Here is a 20,775-nt window from a genome sequence, read left to right as displayed (position 1 = left end):
TGTACCAGGAACCTCCCTAACTTAAAGGGACTACACCGTGAATTTTAATTTTTCCATTTTTTGTGTTTTGTTGTCCCACCAGCACGTTATATCCTCACAAAGTCCTATTTCTGACCATTGTGTCTTTCTCAGTTTATGGGCAGGTCTATGTAAGTAGGTCTCAGAACGGGCTGTCTGATTTTAGGTCCGATTGTGACATCACAATCTGGACCTACTGCTACTGATGTGCTGAGTGGGGGTTGGGGAGGGGTGGGCAGGCCTGAGAAGGAGGCAGGGGGAGCTGGGAGAGGGTTGGGGAGGGGTGGGCAGGCCTGAGAAGGAGGCAGGGGGAGCTGTGAGAGGGTTGGGGAGGGGTGGGCAGGCCTGAGAAGGAGGCAGGGGGAGCTGGGAGAGGGTTGGGGAGGGGAGGGGTGGGCAGGCCTGAGAAGGAGGCAGGAGGAGCTGGGAGAGGGTTGGGGAGCGGTGGGCAGGCCTGCTGAGCAGGAGGTGGGGAGGAGTGTGGGGCCAAAACTGGCTCAATAGCGCAGTCCTCCCACTCAGGACAAGGTGGTACTGCAGCTGAAAATGCTCTGAAAGCCAGGCAGAAATGATTACCACTCCTGCATTACCACAGGAGTGGTAATGCATGGTGTAGAACCTTTAAGATTTCTGAAATTTCAGATCTACAAGCTCTGTTTTCTGATCTGTTTCATTGACTGTAACCCTGACAGGTTTAATAAAGACCCAGAGATGATCTATTTCATTGACTGTAACCCTGACAGGTTTAATAAAGACCCAAATATGATCTGTTTCATTGACTGTAACCCTGACAGGTTTAATAAAGACCCAGAGATGATCTATTTCATTGACTGTAACCCTGACAGGTTTAATAAAGACCCAGAGATGAGTGAGTGTGTGCAGAGAGAGGAGGAGGGAGCTGACAAACATCTCATCCACAGAGCAGAGTCTCCAACATCTCCTCCCCAAGCTGGAGCTCCTCACACTGAGTATGTTTATCTATAGATTATAACACTTTGATATTAATGTTTATCTATAGATTATAACACTTTGATATTAATGTTTATCTATAGATTATAAATTACTATGTGTACACTTTGATATTAATGTTTAACTATAGATTATAAATTACTATGTGTACACTTTGATATTAATGTTTATCTATAGATTATAAGTTACTATGTGTACACTTTGATATTAATGTTTATCTATAGATTATAAATTACGATGTGTACACTTTGATATTAATGTTTATCTATAGATTATAAGTTACTATGTGTACACTTTGATATTAATGTTTACCTATAGATTATAAATTACTATGTGTACACTTTGATATTAATGTTTATCTATAGATTATAAGTTACTATGTGTACACTTTGATATTAATGTTTACCTATAGATTATAAGTTACTATGTGTACACTTTGATATTAATGTTTATCTATAGATTATAAATTACTATGTGTACACTTTGATATTAATGTTTATCTATAGATTATACGTTACTATGTGTACACTTTGATATTAATGTTTGTCTATAGATTATAAATTACTGTGTGTACACTTTGATATTAATGTTTATCTATAGATTATATGTTACTATGTGTACACTTTGATATTAATGTTTATCTATAGATTATAAGTTACTAGAATGGCCTTCCAGCCCTGGCATTTGGCCTTTCTGCCCTCAAAAAACACCAAAGGCCAAGTGGCAATGCCCCTAAAATGAGTGCATGTTTTTTTTTTTGCTGCAACGTCCAGGAGTTGAAACTCAAACATTTTACCCTGCTATACTTTCATTCAGGGTCATCAATATGTCTGTTTTACCCTGCTATACTTTCATTCAGGGTCATCAATATGTCCCTACACATAGACCTGCTATACTTTCATTCAGGGTCATCAATATGTCCCTACACATAGACCTGCTATACTTTCATTCAGGGTCATCAATATGTCCCTACACATAGACCTGCTATACTTTCATTCAGGGTCATCAATATTTCTGTACACAGACAAATGTATTCCTGGCAAAGAGTTGATCTGTCCCGGACACATTTTATAATTTCCTTTTTACAGAATATCAGAATCAGAATATGGGTGACACTTATTTATTACAACACATTATGGTCCATTAGTTCTCAAATGTTTTATTTGCAAAAAAAAACCTTCACTCAGAGAGGGTACACATTGAACCAAATGAACCCAAGAGGGTTCACTATTTATGAGTTAATTCCATTAACCCATTTAGGACTGAGGCCCATTCTAAAAACACCATCTAAATCCTGACCTGAAATAATATATAATAACAATAATATAATCCTGATTCAAAACTAACCATTTTAATATCCTGTCTTTCTGTCAGGGTCCATCAGCAGAGAGCAGGGTCTCCTGTACCCAGCTGTGTCTCCATGAAGAGTGACCAGTCCATGGATAGACCTATTCTCTTCAACGATGGACACCACTCTACTGATCCCAGGTCAGAATGTAAAACACATCATTTAGTTGTTATGAACTCTACTGATCCCAGGTCAGAATGTAAAACACATCATTTAGTTGTTATGAACTCTACTGATCCCAGGTCAGAATGTAAAACACATCATTTCGTTGTTATGAACTCTACTGATCCCAGGTCAGAATGTAAAACACATCATTTAGTTGTTATGAACTCTACTGATCCCAGGTCAGAATGTAAAACACATCATTTAGTTGTTATGAACTCTACTGATCCCAGGTCAGAATGTAAAACACATCATTTAGTTAAAAGTGTAAGTCCTATTTGTCACATACATTGCTGTATGAGAGATTTGTTCTCCGCATTTCACCCATCTCTTGGAGCGGTGAGCCGCAGCTGTTGTCGTTGTTGAAAATAAACCCCCCCAATCCAACCCTTGATGCTGAGTGCCAAGCAGGGAGGCACCAGGTCCCATTTTTACACTCTTTGGTATTATGACCTGACCGGGGTTCGAACCCCAACCTCCCAGTCTCAGAGCGGACACTCTAACCACAAACCCACTGAGCTGGTTAGTAATCATTGCTGCATGTGAGATTTGTTCTCCACGTTGTACCCATCTCTTGGAGAGGTGATCCACAGCTGTGCTGCGCTCAGGAATCATTTGTTGTTGATCTAACCCCCCCCACATTACCCATCTGTGGTTGTGGTAATTCAACACACACACACACGCACGCATGCACGCACGCACGCACGCATGCACACACACGCACAGGCACTATAACAGGACACCTGTGTGGCAAAGTGTGCAAATTATTAGAGTCATATTCTAATAGTGTTCCCTCCCTGTCCAATCTCATACAGACTGAAAGTTACTGTGTGCAGTTTGTGAATAATCATTTAACCTACGGCCACGTTGACCCATATAAGCTCTACCTATTTGCCTTTTGGTTTTATTTTATAAAAAGACAACTTAAATCCTGGGATATTTATTGTGTTTTTAGAATGTTAGTGGTAGCATGGCTCCCCCTACTGGCCAGTGGAGGAACATGAAGCTGACTGTTGTTATGGTGTGTTGAATTGAAACCCATGTGTGAATAAAGGGACGTACAATAAAGACCATTGAATAGAGCATCGCAGTTTAAGCCCCACCCCGTCCTCACTCCGGTGTCGGAAGCATTTCATCCATAGACATTTCATAAAGTATTTATTTAAACGTCTTTTAAGCCTCTGAGAAAGCCACCCCAGCTGGTGAGGAATCATGACAATAAACACTATTTTTTGTATGCAGCTGAAAAAAAGACGAGGGAACTTGTATCCTCGTCTTTTTTTCAGCTTTCTAATTAATCGTTGCATGCAAAAAATACCTTTCCAATTACCTGCTGATTAAAGACGTGGTGTTGTTTTGTATGTTTCCAGAAGTGTTGACCCCAGAGCAGAGTCTCCAACACCCAGCCTTCTGTCTATGAAGAGTGACCGGTCTATGGGAATACCTCCTGTCTTCAGTGATCAACCTGGACCTCCACACACACAGTATGTCAATCCTCCTGTACAATATATAACACTACACAATATACCAGTCAGACACCCTAAGCGCACATGGGCACTTGGACACCCTAAGTGCACCTGGGCACGTGCACACCCTAAGCGCACATGGGCACGTGCACATGGGCGCGTGCACACCCTAAGCGCACATGGGCACTTGCACATGGGCGCGTGCACACCCTAAGCGCACATGGGCACGTGCACATGGGCACGTGGACACCCTAAGCGCACATGGACACATGCACACATCCTCCTGGGTGACAGCAGACTGCTTGGCGAGCGCTGGCGCTTTGGCTTGGGATCAACTTTCCCTCTGCGTCTTAAAATAAATAGTGTCACTTTGGCTGCAGTGTTGGTGGACGCTTCTTTGTATTTTAAATACAGTGCCTATCCCGAACTAGTTCGGCTTTTAAAAAAAATATTTTTCTTTTTTCGAGCCGCGCCGCCGGCCGTCATCTGTTTACACGGCCCGCGAGAGCGTCGCGCCGCCGATATTTACCATCCACTCCAATGCAATCCAGGATCTTTAGAGCTCATTTTCTCTGTTCCATGCATATCCATGAGGTGTGCAAGGTTTAATCATGGCTAAATCGCCGAAAATAGGGCTTCTAAAATGCTTGGTAGCCAATAGCTAACTTCAAGCTAACTTCATCCTGTTCCTTATTATGCACAAAGGAAAGTGTTCAGGCGCATCATGGCTGCGCACGGCTTGTGCATATACCAGCGTATCTCTATGGTGTATTCTATGGCCACTGGGCGCCCTCTAGTGGTCAAAGCTGGCACTGAAAGTGTTAAAGACTGGGATCAACTTTGAACAAAAAAAATCCACAGACCTGGTTGGTTGTTTAATTTGGACAAAAATGGAGATGTTTGATGTCATAGACCACATGAGACTGCTACAATATATCCATATATGGGCATTCCCAGATATTAATAATATGTTATGTAATCATTTGGCCAAAGTCATATGGTTCATTAATGGTTTACATGAGGCTGAGATATTTCTACGACCCACTCATCCATCCTAATGGAAAAGAAAAGAAAAGAAAAGAAAAGAAAAGAAATGAAAAGAAAAGAAAAGAAAAGAAAAGAAAAGAAAAGAAAAGAAAAGAAAAGAAAAGAAAAGTATGAGAATATCGAGCAGCCTCTGTTACTGTAATCACTTTACTTTTATTGGTAACAGAGTAACCTATCGTGTTAGTTTTGCATTAGACTAATTGAAACAATGGCGTTACTTAGTGACATTGAAGACCTACAGTATATTTCCTAGTTCCTTCTGTTGCCACAAAGGGAAAACAGAAACAATTGGCTTTTTCATTCTCATAATAATTGTAGAAACTATTTTCTTTTTTGTATGTTTCCAGAAGTGTTGAGCACAGAGCAGAGTCTCCAACAGCCAGTCTTCTGTCTATGAAGAGTGACTGCTCTAAAGGAAGACTGATTGACTTCACTAATGAACCTGGACCTCCACACACACAGTATGTGACTCCAACTACACATTATACACTCTATAACTCTATTCAATATACCTGTACACACATTGGCCCTAATTTAGTTTTGACGTATGCCGGGATTTACACAATTGTCAGCATCTATCATTGCGTGGTGACTTTGACGTTGGCGTGTGGTATCTCACGTCAAATTATGAGCGAGTGCAGGATTTGTCCACTTTGTTCCATTGTAGACATGCCTGTCAGTGTCACGTAAAAGTACCACAAGTAGCAGATCTACAAGCTCACAATACTTTGCACTTTATTATACTTTGTGCTTTGTGATCCAAACGTTTACAAAACACAGGTTCACTTTGCTAAAAAAGATCTCTGGCCAAATGGGTTAGGGTTAGGGTATCTCATATAACATTGAATGACAGACAAATAGAACACAGTACTATGCAGTAGATATGTAAAGAAAAACTAAAAAGAGAACAGTAAGTCTAAACAAACAGTAAGTATATACAAAGAAGGGGCAGGGGAGGGTAGGGTTGGGCTAGGTTAGTTTTTTACCAGTTGCGAACGGCTGCTGCCTGTAAGTGGTTTTTCAGGGCAATTTTAAAGGATGCTAGTGATCCACACTCCTTTATGGCCTTCGGTAAGGCTTTCCACATTTTGGTGGTATAGCAGAAAAACGAGTTTGACCCTTTGTGTCTGAGATGTTAAATTAAATCTCATCAAATGGTCGTCTGTGGCTCAAGTGCCCAAAATTGATGTGAAAAAGGCGAAACCCTACTGATGTATCGACTACCAATGTTGCAGTGCACCTGGCTTGTATTGCACCTCTGAAAAAGATTTTTAGTGTACACTTGTATTTACCTCTTTACTCTCCTGTAAGGTGGTGTACTTGGGACACTGCAGTCCAGATGAGAACAGTGCTTGTCCCACCGTTTTCAGCATGTCTCTACCTCTGGCAGTGTTTGACTGTAACCCTGACAGGTTTAATAAAGACCCAGAGATGATTTGTTTCATTGACTGTAACCCTGACAGGTTTAATAAAGACCCAGAGATGATTTGTTTCATTGACTGTAACCCTGACAGGTTTAACTAGTAAGACACCTGAGGGTGGAATGCGACCTCAGGGTGACATGCAACCTCGCCCTAAAGGGCTATACTTTCATTCAGGGTCATCAATATGTCCCTGAACATAGACCTGCTATACTTTCATTCAGGGTCATCAATATGTCCCTACACATAGACCTGCTATACTTTCATTCAGGGTCATCAATATGTCCCTACACATAGACCTGCTATACTTTCATTCAGGGTCATCAATATGTCCCTACACATAGACCTGCTATACTTTCATTCAGGGTCATCAATATGTCCCTACACATAGACCTGCTATTCTTTCATTCAGGGTCATCAATATTTCTGTACACAGACAAAGGTATTCCTGGCAAAGAGTTGATCTGTCCAGGACACGTTTTATATTTTCCTTTTTACAGAATATCAGAATATGGGTGACACTTATTTATTACAACACATTATGATCCATTAGTTCTCAAATGTTTTATTTGCAAAAAAAAACTTCACTCAGAGAGGGTACAAATTGAACCAAATGGACCCAAGAGGGTCCACTATTTATGAGTTAATTTCATTAACCCATTCAGGACTGAGGCCCATGCTAAAAACACCATCTAAATCCTGACCTGAAATAATCCTGATTCAAAACTAAACATTTTAACAATCCTGTCTTTCTGTCAGGGTCCATCAGCAGAGAGCAGGGTCTCCTGTACCCAGCTGTGTCTCCATGAAGAGTGACAGGTCCATGGGTAGACCTATTCACTTCAAAGATGGACACCACTCTACTGATCCCAGGTCAGAATGTAAAACACATCATTTAGTTGTTATGAACTCTACTGATCCCAGGTCAGAATGTAAAACACATCATTTCGTTGTTATGAACTCTACTGATCCCAGGTCAGAATGTAAAACACATCATTTAGTTGTTATGAACTCTACTGATCCCAGGTCAGAATGTAAAACACATCATTTAGTTGTTATGAACTCTACTGATCCCAGGTCAGAATGTAAAACACATCATTTAGTTGTTATGGACTCTACTGATCCCAGGTCAGAATGTAAATCACACAGAAAACAACACATTGTTTAGTTAAAGGTTGAAGTTAAAGTCTTACTATTTGTTGCATTCATTGCTGCCTGTATGTGAGATTTGTTCTCCACATTTCACCCATCTCTAGGAGTGGTGAGCCACAGCTATGTTGCGCTTGGGAATCATTTGTTTTTGTTTATCTAAACCTAAAAAATGAATGAATGAATGAATGATAGATAGATAGATAGATAGATAGATAGATAGATGGCTGTCCAGGACAACACCAAGGTTTCTAGCAGGTGGAACCAAAGTCAGATCTTGCATGGGGCAAGACTTAGCTGCAAATGTGCAAATGATTAGAACATAAAACAGAGTTCTACAAGTGTTCCCTCCCTGTCCAATCATTAGCTGTATGTGTGCAGTTTGTGAAAAGATAATTGAACCTACAGCCACTGTGACCCATAAACTACACCTAGTTTACATTTATTTTACTTGACTAAAGAACAACTTAAATCCTGTGATCTTTTAGAGTGTTTAGAATGTTACAGTGGTAGCATGGCTCCCCCTACTGGCTAGTGGAGGAACATGAAGCTGACTGTTATGGTGTGTTGAATTGAAACCCATGGAACTTTACTCTCTTATGCTTGAATAATGGGACGTTACAATGAAGAATATTGAATAAACCGACTTTTACAATCACCTGCTGATTAAAGACGTTTTTGTGGTGTTGTTTTTGTATGATCCCAGAAGTCTTCACCACAGAGCAGAGTCTCCAACACCCAGCTGTGTGTCTATGAAGAGTGCCAGGTCTATGGGAAATCCTCCTCTATTCAGTGATCAACCTGGACCTCCACACACACAGTATGTCAATCCTCCTATACAATACTGTATATAACACTACACAATATACCAGTAAGATACCCTAAGCCTGGGATGTCAAACTCAAATGCACAGTGGGCCAATTTTTTTTAAATGGTACAAGTCGAGGGCCGGACTGATTCAATGTTTATTTAAATGCGGGCTTGCGGTCACTGGCCCTCGATACACGCAAATGCAGTGTGCGCCAATGGCCAACTAGCAATGCATTGTGGGACTTGTAGTTTTATGGTGGTGCGTGTGTAGCAAGCAGTGATTCACTGCCACAGCTCGATGGCCTCAAAAGTCTAATATCTCCCCTAGTCCCTAGGGATATCCCTTTGGTCTGATGGTTAAGATTTTGAACTTCCATGCGGGAGACTTGGGTTTGAATCCTAAAGCGTTACACGTGCAATATACGTGCGGGTCAGTTCTAATAGTAATTAAATATCATCTCGCGGGCCAAAGATAATTCATTCACGGGCCTGATTTGGCCCCCGGGACCCCTTGAATTTGACATAATGTGCCCTAAGCTCAACTTTCCCTCTGCGTCTTAAAATAAATATTGTCATTTTGGCTGCAGTGTTGGTGGACGCTTCTTTGTATTTTAAAGACTGGGATCAACTTTGACCTTTGAAAAAAAAAATGCACAGCCCTGGTTGGTTGTTTAAGTTGGACAAAAATGGAGATGTTTGATGTCATAGACCACATGAGACTGCTACAATATATCCATATATGGGCATTCCCAGATATATGTAATCATTTGGCCAACTTCATATGGTTCATTAATGGTTTATATTAGGCTGAGATATTACTACGACCCTCACATCCATCCTAATTGAAAAGAAAAGAAAAGAAAAGAAAAGAAAAGAAATGAAAAGAAAAGAAAAGAAAAGAAAAGAAAAGAAAAGAAAAGAAAATGAATATCGAGCAGCCTCTGTTACTGTAATCACTTTACTTGTATTGGTAACAGAGTAACCTATCGTGTTAGTTTTGCATTAGAGTAATTGAAACAATGGCGTTACTTAGTTACATTGAAGACCTACAGTATATTTCCTAGTTCCTTCTGTTGCCACAAAACAGAAACAATTGGCTTTTTCATTCTCATAATAATTGTAGAATCTTTTTTTTTTTTTTTTGTATGATTCCAGAAGTGTTGACCACAGAGCAGATTCTCCAACACCCAGCCTTCTGTCTATGAAGAGTGACCGGTCTAAAGGAATACCTCTAAACTTCACTGATGAACCTGGACCTTCACACACACAGTATGTCAATCCATTACATTATTCACAACACTATAACATGACAAATCCTAACCTGAAATAATCCTGAAAAACCTCAAATATTTAAAACTGTATAAAACATTTATTATGATGATTCCCATCTGAAAATAGGTGGTACCATGGACCTCCAAACAAAATTTGTGTTGTTAAAATGTTAAAAAAAATATATATACACCCTAGGTGGGGTTGGCGATGGGACCTTTCTGAGTTTGCATGTTCTCCCCGTGTCTCCTAGGGTAAAAATGTACCCTCACAAAAACATGCAGTAATCCTGGTCTCTATTCTGGGGAAAGGAACTGGTTGGAATAACGTGTTCCTTCCACGTGCTAAGTCTGTCCCAGGGAAATCCCCCCTGTCAGGTGAAAAGAAACAACTTGGACTCATCGTGCACTGAAGGAAGCATGAGGTCAGTCCGTTGTCTCCCCAGGCGCGGCAGAGGGAGAGGAGAGCCCAGGATTACATAGGCATTTGGCACTGGGTGAAAATGGGTTACAGTGTTGTAATCTAACCCATTTTTTTTTTGGGGGGGGGGGGGGCAGTGGAAAAGGGGCTTAATAGAGACACACGGGCGCCTACAAATTCACACCCCCTCTTGTGACAGCGGCCCCATTTCGGTAAGGATGAACGGTGCACTGCAGCTGCCAATGCAATCCCAATGAGAGGCATCATGAAATAACATCATTTCAGTGGTTGACTACTGAGGCCATAGCGATTTTTTTTTGTGTTCTAATAAAGTGTCCCATGAGTTTAATTTTGCCTTTTTAAAGTGGCATATCTGTCATCTTGATACACTACCTACAATATACTTTAATATACTTCATCTGTGAGTCAAAAGTGCTAGCATTGGAAATCTTAAGTTTAGGTGGTCGCATGGTACACACATCATGGACGCATCCCTTGAGGTTTTCAATACCCAGATATGCTTGTCTCTCATGTATATATAGGCTGTTTATTTTTGGAAAATGATCGCATCTCGCTTCTTCCAAACGGAGTCTTGCAGGTTATTTTTGGATTGATACTAACCTGGAGAATCCACTCTGTAGTTGAAAAGGTCGGGATCTTCAAAGTCGGCGCTCATAAACGCACAGCAGTAAAGACAGTGATGTCACTGAAAAGCGACAGGTTTTCTCTCTGCCGTTTCCCCTCTTCTCTGTTAACATTATGGGTAACCCATTCAAGTGGCAAATTAAACGTGACACACATCATGTATTTAGCAAACAAGAAGATATGTTGTCAGGGTCAGGCCATACATTTGAAAACATATTTTTATTTAAATCAATAGTCTTCAGTTTGTGCAGGATTATTTTAATATTAGGCTAACCACAGTTGAATTGCAATGACTTTCTATGGGCTGGCTTGCAGTTCACAGTTCTCCCTTACCCGAAGCGGGGCCGCTGTTTCAATTGTGGTCGTGAATTTGTAGGAGCCTGTGTGTCTCTATTGGGAGATAAGCGACCGCCTCATCGCAGACACAAACTTTAGAAGGCAGTCGTAGCCAATCGGGAGGGAATATGGGAAATGGGATCCATGAGCAAAAAGAGGACAAAATGTGCCACAGAGGCACAAAAATCCAGGTCCAGGCACTCAGGTGGATTTAACAATAAAAGGCCTTTTATTGTTAAATCCATTCATTGTATTCCCTTTCATGAGCACTGTAGGCCTGGGGCCAATTCTGATATCTTCACAAATCTGTACCACCCAAGGTGACCGTACATTTTTTACATTTTTGACTTCCTACATGTCTCTAGTTTACATTTTGGTATGATAACCCTTTCTGAGACCCAGCTTAATTGACGTTATCAGCCGCTAGAGTCACTCTCCCATCGACTCTCTATACAGGAGGAAAATACCCAGAAAACATTTTTTTATTATTAACATTTTTTTTTGCCCAAGGAAAAACATTCCTTGGGCTACAAATGGCCCCAGAAAACGATGGTTAGGGTTATGATGACTCATCACTTTTCATGTTTCATGTTTCATGTTTTTTGTGCAAAACAAATGCTTGCAATGGATTCAGCATCATGACAAACCCCTAGTTAGACCCCTCACATCCTACTTAAATACCCAGAAATGTATAGAAAGTTGATGGGAGAGTGACTCTAGCGGCTGATAACATCAATTAAGCTGGGTCTCAGAAAGGGTTATCATACCAAAATGTAAACTAGAGACATGTAGGAAGTCAAAAATGTCAAAAATGTACGGTCACCTTGGGTGGTACCAATTTGTGAAGATATCAGAATTGGCCCCAGGCCTACTGGTGGTTTGAGGGATACCAGTAGCACCCCTGCTATCTTCTTTCTCTGGGACAGATCCATGTTGATGACATGACTTTAGAGACTGTGTAGTGCTTTGCGTGATTTTAGGCCAAAATCTGTTGGCGCAGTGTTCAAAAATGTGTTTTGCAAAAATCGCCCTGATGGTTCAATTCAATTCAATTCAATTTTATTAAAGTGTCAAATCATAACAAGTTATCTCAAGACACTTTACAAAGGCTAAAGAGCCATGAGAGAGAGAGAGGAGAGAGGGAGAAACAAGGGAGAGACAAGGGAAAGACAACAAGGGGCACACGCACACACATACACAGGTCCCGCATGCGTATGTACAAGAACGAACGAACGAACGCACACACACACACACAGGTGCTGCATGCGCACGCATGTGTAGGGGGAGGGGAAGGGGAGGGGAGGGGGAGGTAAGGGTAGGGGGGGTGGGGGGAGGAGAGAGAGAACCCGAGCAGAACCTGTACCTGTGAGGTACCCCCCCGAGAGAACTCGAGTGGATACCTCACAGGCCCGGGGCCCCCACCCTGAGCAAGCAATTTGCTACAATGGTAACGAAAAACCCCCTCTTAAGGAGGAGGAAACGTCAGGCAGATCCTGACTCTGGGGTGAACAGCCGTGCTGCCTCGACCGAGTCGGGGGGACAGTAAGGAACAAAGAGAGAACAAGAGATAGACACAGAGAGATCCAGGCAGGTCCACAGGTGTGCTTCATGGAGGCCTGGTCCGGGGTCACACTCTTGGTTTGCAGCTGAGTAGTCGGGTTTTAGTAGCAATCCCAGCAGCTGAGTTGTCGAGTTTTAGGTATTTAGGTTGTCGAGTTTCCAGGAACTGGAACTGTGGAGTGGGAGACAGAAAAGAAACTCCGGGGATGATCCCCGGAGTTCGAATTAGTGGCAGGCCTTATAATGGCAGGCACAGTGCTAGTTACAATTGCAATGATGTGACACAAACCCACACAACCAAAAGGGGGAAGAGAGGGAGGAGGGTTCCCCCTCCCCTCTGACCCATTATTCAGCCCAACCCAGTGACTTTGTAGGTTGGGATTAGGAGTGACTGTACGCTGTCTCACAGAGCCACGGCCTTTTGTCAGCCCGGCCACTGGTCCCAACATGCACCCGGACAGCCTGAGGGAGGTAAGCGAAGCAACGAACGAACAAGCGAACGAAGCAACGAGCGAAGCAACGAATGAACGAACGAACGAAGCAACGAACGAACGAGCGAAGCAACGAACGAACAAGCGAACGAACGAAGCAGCGAACGAACGAAGCAACGAACAAGCGAAGCAACGAACGAACGAACGAACGAACGAAGCAACGAACGAACGAACGAAGCAACGGTCTGTACTTAAGGGGACGAAGGCTCCGGAGAGCCTGCGACGCCCCAGCCGCGGAGGAGCGAGTCCTCCGAATTGATCGACACAAAGCAACGAACGAACGAACGAAGCAGCGAACGAACAAGCGACGAACGAACGAACGAACGAACGAACGAACGAACGAACGAACGAACCTAATTATAGGCTTTATCATAGAGAAACGTTTTTAATCTAGTCTTAAAAACACAAAGTGTGTCTGCCACACGAACAGAGACTGGGAGGAGGTTCCACAACTGAGGTGCCTGATACTTAAAAGCTCTGGCTCCTGTTCTGGCCTTAGGTATTTTTTTGGGAATGACAAGCATGTTTTCATATTGTGGACGCACCGGTCTAGCAGTACTGCGAGGCTCAATGAGCTCTTCGAGGTACTGCGGTGCCAGACCGTGATATGCTTTGTATGTGAGGAGGAGAATTTTAAATTCAATTCTGTATTTAACCGGGAGCCAGTGTAGAGATGCCAGGGAAGGAGTGATATGATCACTTCTTCTGGCTCCTGTCAATACACGAGCGGCAGCATTCTGGACTAGCTGTAGGCTGTTCAGAGACTTACTTGGGCAGCCTGATAGTACTGAGTTGCAGTAGTCCAGCCTAGAGGTAACAAATGCATGGACTAGTTTTTCTGCATCACTTTGAGACAGGATGCGCCTCACTTTAGCAATGTTACGCAGATGGAAGAAGGCAATCTTTGAGGTTTGCTTGATGTGAGAATGAAAAGACATATCTTGATCAAACATAACCCCCAGATTCTTCACAGCGGCCTTAGAGGCCACGGTAATGCCATCCAGAGCAAAGTTCCTATCTGCCAGTTTGTCCCTTAGGTGCTTAGGGCCCAGGACGATAACTTCTGTTTTGTCAGAGTTGAGGAGTAGGTAGTTACTGGTCATCCAACTCTTTATGTCTTTGAGACATGCTTGCAGATTAGCCAGTTGATCCGTTTCATCTGGCTTCATTGACAGATATAATTGGTGGCGCTAAATGGGACAGATCCATGTTGATGACATGACTCTAGACATACTGTGTGCCACTTTGTGTGATTTTAGGGGAAATCTGTAGGAGCAGTGACATAAGAACCTGTATTTACAACTGGGCAGTGTGTTTGTACCATGTAGGCCAGGTCAAGTCATTTATGTTCATCTATACCAGGGGTTTTCAAAGTGGGTGACGGGGCACCCTGGGTGACGGGGCACCCTGGGGTGCCGTGACTGCAGTCCAGGGGTGACGGGGCACCCTGGGGTGACGGGGCACCCTGGGGTGCTGTGAATGCAGTCCAGGGGTGCCGCGAGATGATGTGATCATATTGAATATGAAAACATTATTTAGTATCATTTTAAACTTGAAGTACAAAGTTATTTTCAGTCAGTTCTAACCAAAATGGCTGTTATCTCAACGTTTCCCTCGCAACATAATCACTAAAATATCGTCACTGTCGGGCAGAAACCTCGTATCTCCAAGTTTCAAATGTGTACGTCTTTTGGTAAAGCAAAGCCTCGCTTCATCATACAAGACTGTCGCACAAAACTAGTGAAAACAGCCGATCTACAATGCTTGTAGATCTGCTGTTTTCACTAGTTTAGTACATTTTATAGATGATAAATACAAAACGAACGGTTTTGGACATACAAGGTTTCCACCCAACAACAATGATTTGCTATAAATATAAGGTGCTGGGAGTGAAAATTATAATGTAGGGGTGCCTCGGATTAAAAATATATTTATGGGGTGCCCTGAGACAAAAAAGTTTGAAAACCCCTGATCTATACGATATATTTTCAAAAAACATGGGGAAAAGAGCAGATCTACAAGCTCACAACACATGGCATCACAGCCCTTCCTGAGCTTGTATATCGGCGCTAATCATTGTACAACAAAGTATACAGGTCTTAAGTGGTTAATTCAATAATATAAGTTAATATATTAAACTATCTATTATCTATATTCTATTGTCTTCATCTCCACAGAGAGAGACTCAGAACCACACCTGAACAGAAGACATCCAGTCAAACCACAAGTGAACAAAGTAAGACTGGACACATTTTACACTAATTAATATTTCATATCAATTAATGAAATGTTTAAATAGCAGAAAACATCATCAGATTAAATGTCCACATTGTATTCCTATATAAATGTACAAATACTGGTGATTAAATTATACATTTAGACAAAAAGTCATCTAATATTATTTACGTAGCTGTTTTTCCCCTTTTTTGACAAATTGTATAGCTTTTCAGAAATTTAAGACATAGTTTTAATCGTATATAAGATGTAAAGTTATACATTAACTTGAATGTTTAACATGTCTTCATTGTCTTCTCATAGCAGGTGTCAGTCCACAGGAGCAGTTAAAGGTTTATAAGGTTGGTTTGAACCGTCTTGATCGTGTGACATACGTCACTGAAGTGCCCTCCCTCAGCAGCATCTACACAGAGCTCTACCTCTCAGCGGGAGAGAGTGAAGGGGTTAATACCCAACATGAGGTCTGGCAGCTTGAGATAGCTTCCAAGAAGAAGACCCTCCATGACCAACCAATCAAATGCCGTGACATCTTTAAGCCCCTCCTCCTTGGCAGACATAAACCAAACAGAAGAGTTCTGACCAAGGGCATCGCTGGCATTGGAAAGACCTTCTCTGTGCGTAAGTTCACTCTGGACTGGGCAAGGGGTTTGGAAAATCAAGATGTCATTCTCCTGGTTCCCTTCTCATTCCGGGAGCTGAACCTGGTCAGAGATGAGCAGCACAGTCTTCTCTCACTGATCCATCGTTTCCACCCAGAATTAAAGAAGGTCACAGCAGAGCAGCTCGCTGTCTGGAAGGTTGGCCTCATCTTTGATGGTCTGGATGAAAGCAGGTTTCCGCTGAAATTCAAGAACATTGACATTGATTCTGATGTCTTCAACAACAATGACATTGTTTCTGATGTCACAGTGACATCATCAGTGGGCTTGCTGTTGACAAACCTCATCAAGGGGAATCTGCTCCCTAACGCCCTCCTCTGGATAACTACCAGACCTGCAGCAGCCAATCAGATCCCTCCTGATTGTGTTGACATGGAGACAGAAGTACGAGGCTTCACAGACCCCCAGAAGGAGGAGTTCTTCAGGAAGAGATTCAGTGATGATGAGAAGCTGGCCAACAAGATCATCTCACACATGAAGACATCAAAGAGCCTCCACATCATGTGTCACATCCCAGTCTTCTGTTGGATCACTGCTACCGTTCTGGAGGACATGTTGAAGACAGACGAGACAGAAAAGCTGCCCAAGACCCAGACTGCGTTGTACAGCAGCTTCCTGTGGGTTCAGACAAAGAGGAAGAATCTGAAGTATGACAAAACGGATGAGGTTAATCAACAGAATTCAAGCTCAGTAAAGGGTGATGGTGAAAGGGCGATGAGTCAAAAACCAAGAGAAAATTCCTGGTTGACCTGGTTGAAGACCACGACACAAAGACTGCTGGGAGTGAGTGCAACAACTAGCAATCTTCCAATGTCCAACCCTGACAGGGAGGTTCTTTTAATGTCCAACACTGACAGGGAGGTTCTTCTGAAGCTGGGCAGGCTGGCGTTTGAACATCTGGAGAAAAGTAGCATTATGTTCTACCAAGAAGACCTGGAAGAGTGTGGTCTTGATGTGAAAGACGCCTCGCTGTACTCTGGAGTGTGCACAGAGATCTTCAAAGAAGAGACTGTTCAATCTGAGGGAAAGGTCTACAGCTTTGTTCATCTGAGCATCCAGGAGTTTCTGGCTGCAGTCTACCTGTTCCACTGTTACACACAGAAGAACATGAAGGTACTGAAGACATTCCTGGGAGTTGAGGTCAGTTCCTTGGAAGACTTCCTGAAGAAAGCCTTTGAAAAATCCTCGAAGAGTAAGAATGGTCACCTGGACCTCTTTCTCCGCTTCCTTCATGGTCTCTCACTGCAGTCCAACCAGAGTCTGTTGGGAGGTCTTTTGGGTCAGACAGCGGAAAGTCCAGAGAGCATCCAGAGAGTCATCGACAACCTGAAGGAGATGAAAGATCAAAGGTTCCCTCCTGACAGATGTATCAACATCTTCCACTGTCTGATGGAGATGAACGACCACTCACTGCATCAGGAGATCCAACAGTACCTGGAGTCAGGGGACAGATCAAAGACAAAACTGACTCACTCCCAGTGTTCAGCTCTGGCCCACATGCTGCTGACGTCAGAGGAGGTTCTGGATGAGTTGGACCTGGACAAATACATAACAACGGGTTCATGGGAGAAATCCAGACTGGTCCCAGCTGTGAGGAACACCAGAAAGGCTCGGTTAGTAGTCATGTGAAGAGAAAATGTATTAGAAGAGAATAAATCTTCCCTCACACCTAACACTATAAGTAGAAATGATGATTATTTTAAAACTTCCAATAATAATCAGGTCTGATGGTATTGTGTTCATGTGCAAATAAAGGACAGTCCTATTAAAAAGGATCAATGGCTAATAAGACATTAATACATTGACCTCTGTAACTAAAATGAAAACAGCTTAAATATATAATAAAGTAATGTTATCAGTGTAGTTAAATGAAACAGACAGGAGTTATACTGTATAATATATTATTATGACATCACAACAGTGACATTATGTTCTTATGTCCACAGTCCAGTAGCTCACTGGTTCTCAACCTGTGGGACCCAGGGGGGGGGTGGGGGGGGGGGGGGGGGGGTCCCTAAATGATTTTGGGGGGTCCCCAGATCATTGACTTAATGTGCAACATTGTTTTCTCTCTCAACAGTAAACAAACCAACAGAGTTTTTTTTTTTTTTAATGTTATTTTTATTAAGCTTGGACATGACTTATTGGGCATAGCATGTTTGTCAATACATCAATCAGCTTACATAGGTTTTTTTGTATTTTCTCCCCCCCCCCCCCCCCCCCCCACCCTTAATTTACTGGTATTTAAAGAAAGAAAAAGGAAAATTATAATAATAATACCTTATACAAATCTAGTACAAGTAGACCAAAACATAATAATTAAAAAGAGAAAACAATAATAGTACAGTAATACATGAATAGAAAGAAAAAAATAATAATAATAATAAGGAATTGATGGATACAAAAACGCAGATATTGTTACAGGTAACAATTTGCTATTGGGCTCTCTCTCTCTCTCTCTCTCCCCCCCCCACCCCCCTCTCACCACGGGCTCTACAGGGCCACTAACCCACCCCCCAGGATAGGATAACCACTCAGTCCTCCATGTCATTTGCCTCGTTGAAATCAATTAGTTTCCGCCAGATTCTCTCAAAGTCTTCTGGCTTTTCTTTAAGATTGTAAATTATTCGTTCACTGGGAATGCAGGAAGTTAGTTCCCTGAACCACAAAGAAGTTTGTGGTGGGGTCTCGTCCTTCCATTTAAGAGCAATACATTTGTTGGCTGTTGCCAGCGCTATTTTTACAAGTCTTAATATGTGGTTCGTGCATCTTGGCATCAATGACATGTCTCCTAAGAGAGTGAGCCTAGGATCATATGGAATGGTTATTCTTATTATCCTGGACAGTGCCCCCAGAACCCCCTTCCAATACCCAGACAGTTTCGAGCATGACCAGAACATGTGGACCAAAGAGCCTATCTCCACTTTGCACCTTGGACAGTATTGAGATCTAGTACAATCAATCCTATGCATTCTTTCGGGGGTGAAGTATATTCTGTGTAAGAGATTGAATTGAGTCAGAATGTGTTTATTGCTAAAGGAGAAATGTTGTACCTTTTCACACAGATCGGCCCACTTCTCTGAGTCAAAGCAATAGTTTAAGTCTGTTTCCCATTTGTTCTTTACACTCAGCTCCTCCTTTTCAGAGAGGTTGTTAATACCTGTGTATATATGTGATATTAACCCTTTAGCACTCATTTTTTTTCTCAATATACTGTCCAAGGGTAGCTGTTTAATAGGTAGAAGGTTATATTATAATGTTATAATATAATTCCTGATCTGAAAAAATTTGAAAAAATGTCTGTTATCTAGATCATATTTTTCTTTGAGATCTGCAAACGATTTTAAAACTCCTCCACTATATAAATCTCCAAATGTTTTTATGCCTTTCCTAAACCATGTTTGAGTTATTCCATCTCGTAAGGCTTCGGGCACCAGAGGGTTTGTATGAAAGGGAGTTAGGTCATAAATTGGTTGTGTATTTTTTGTCTTTTTACGTATTTCAAACCATAATTTATACGTGTGTTTTACAAAGGGATTCTCGGTTAACACATCTAGTGCCTCTTAATCTGAAGGTTGCTTGGTGCCTCGGCGCCACGCAGTTTCCTCCATAGGCCGCCGCTATTATTTTGAAGGGCTGGAAGGGGGTTGTTTTTGTTTTTTTGGATTATCACTTGACGGCAACGATTACGTCATCTAGTCACATGACAGTGTGGGACAAGAAGAGGAAAGATGGCTGCGCCCTGCCTTGTGCCTTGTTTACATTTAGATCTGCTGCAAAATGTCTCAAAATGGCTATTTTGTTTAAATGAAGTTTCTTTATGGGCCTCTCCATTGACTTAACATTGAGGAGCTTCACTTCGCGTGCACGCCCAACGTGCGTTGTAAACAAATCGCCGACATTACCGATGCGGGCGGGACCGGAGCGACGTACAGTAAGTAATCATATCTTTACTGTATATACAGTAAGATTCACAGTCCTCACCGTCAACGGCGCCATGGTATTAACCCTTTCAATGACGGTGAGGACTGTCAACGGCGGCTAAAAAGTTAATATTTGTAGTTGTCTAAATGAGGGTATATATGGAACAGAGGCAAGGGGTATGGATACAATGTCTTGTTGTTCCATTTGTAACCAAACAGGGGGCTGCTGCAGGTGTGCCTGTGTTAAACCCCTGAAAGGGGGAAATAAAGTGAATGAAATAATGTACAGACAGACACACGAGCTGCTGCTGTTGTTAGACTGCACGTCACTTTATAATGACTCAGCAAATAGTAACTTCAATACCACAACAAAAGCATTCAATAAATCACACATTATCAATAAGGCATTTCTGTTATAATTATAACTATTCTTGTAAACATCATGTCATTATTCACAAAACTCCCCCTCCAAATGACATAATATCAAATACTGTAGTACTGTAAATACTGTAGTTAAAAGTATTCTTAACTATTTTGTATTAATCAAACCCCACATACACACTTGGCACTCTGTAATCATAGCCTACAGCTAGCTTAGCTTAGATTAGCAACCAGTACAACAAAGCAATAATATTGTCCCACAAAGCTGAATACTGTAGCATTCATAAAACGTTTTATGTTCCACACAATTACTCTGATGCTGATACCATGACAACTTTACTATTGGCCTACCTGAAAGGGGGAAATAAAGTGAATGAAATAATGTACAGACAGACACACGAGCTGCTGCTGTTGTTAGACTGCACGTCACTTTATAATGACGTAACGGTGAAGCAACGTGTCTGTG

General features: G+C 42.0%; 1 protein-coding gene across 1 annotated transcript in view; it reads left to right on the top strand.

Annotated features, from left to right (window-relative positions):
• The window catches only part of LOC308308490 (uncharacterized protein), a gene marked incomplete at its 3' end in the record, with an annotated part of 23,616 nt that extends 3,441 nt beyond the window's left edge, over positions 1–20,175 (top strand). The window contains exons 2-9 of the mRNA XM_080753904.1: positions 864–986; positions 2,362–2,475; positions 3,871–3,981; positions 5,358–5,471; positions 15,289–15,347; positions 15,650–15,807; positions 17,254–17,354; positions 20,148–20,175. Coding sequence (XP_080610030.1) covers positions 883–986; positions 2,362–2,475; positions 3,871–3,981; positions 5,358–5,471; positions 15,289–15,347; positions 15,650–15,807; positions 17,254–17,354; positions 20,148–20,175 — 789 coding nt within the window. The 5' untranslated portion in view covers positions 864–882. The remainder of the gene's footprint in view (positions 1–863; positions 987–2,361; positions 2,476–3,870; positions 3,982–5,357; positions 5,472–15,288; positions 15,348–15,649; positions 15,808–17,253; positions 17,355–20,147) is intronic.
• Positions 20,176–20,775: the final 600 nt, after the last annotated feature.

The sequence above is a fragment of the Nannobrachium achirus genome (genome assembly GCF_963921795.1).
Source record: "Nannobrachium achirus genome assembly, chromosome: 23".
Classification (NCBI taxonomy): domain Eukaryota; kingdom Metazoa; phylum Chordata; class Actinopteri; order Myctophiformes; family Myctophidae; genus Nannobrachium; species Nannobrachium achirus.
Note: the sequence above shows the minus strand (reverse complement) of the source record. Positions and strands in the feature narration are given on the sequence as shown.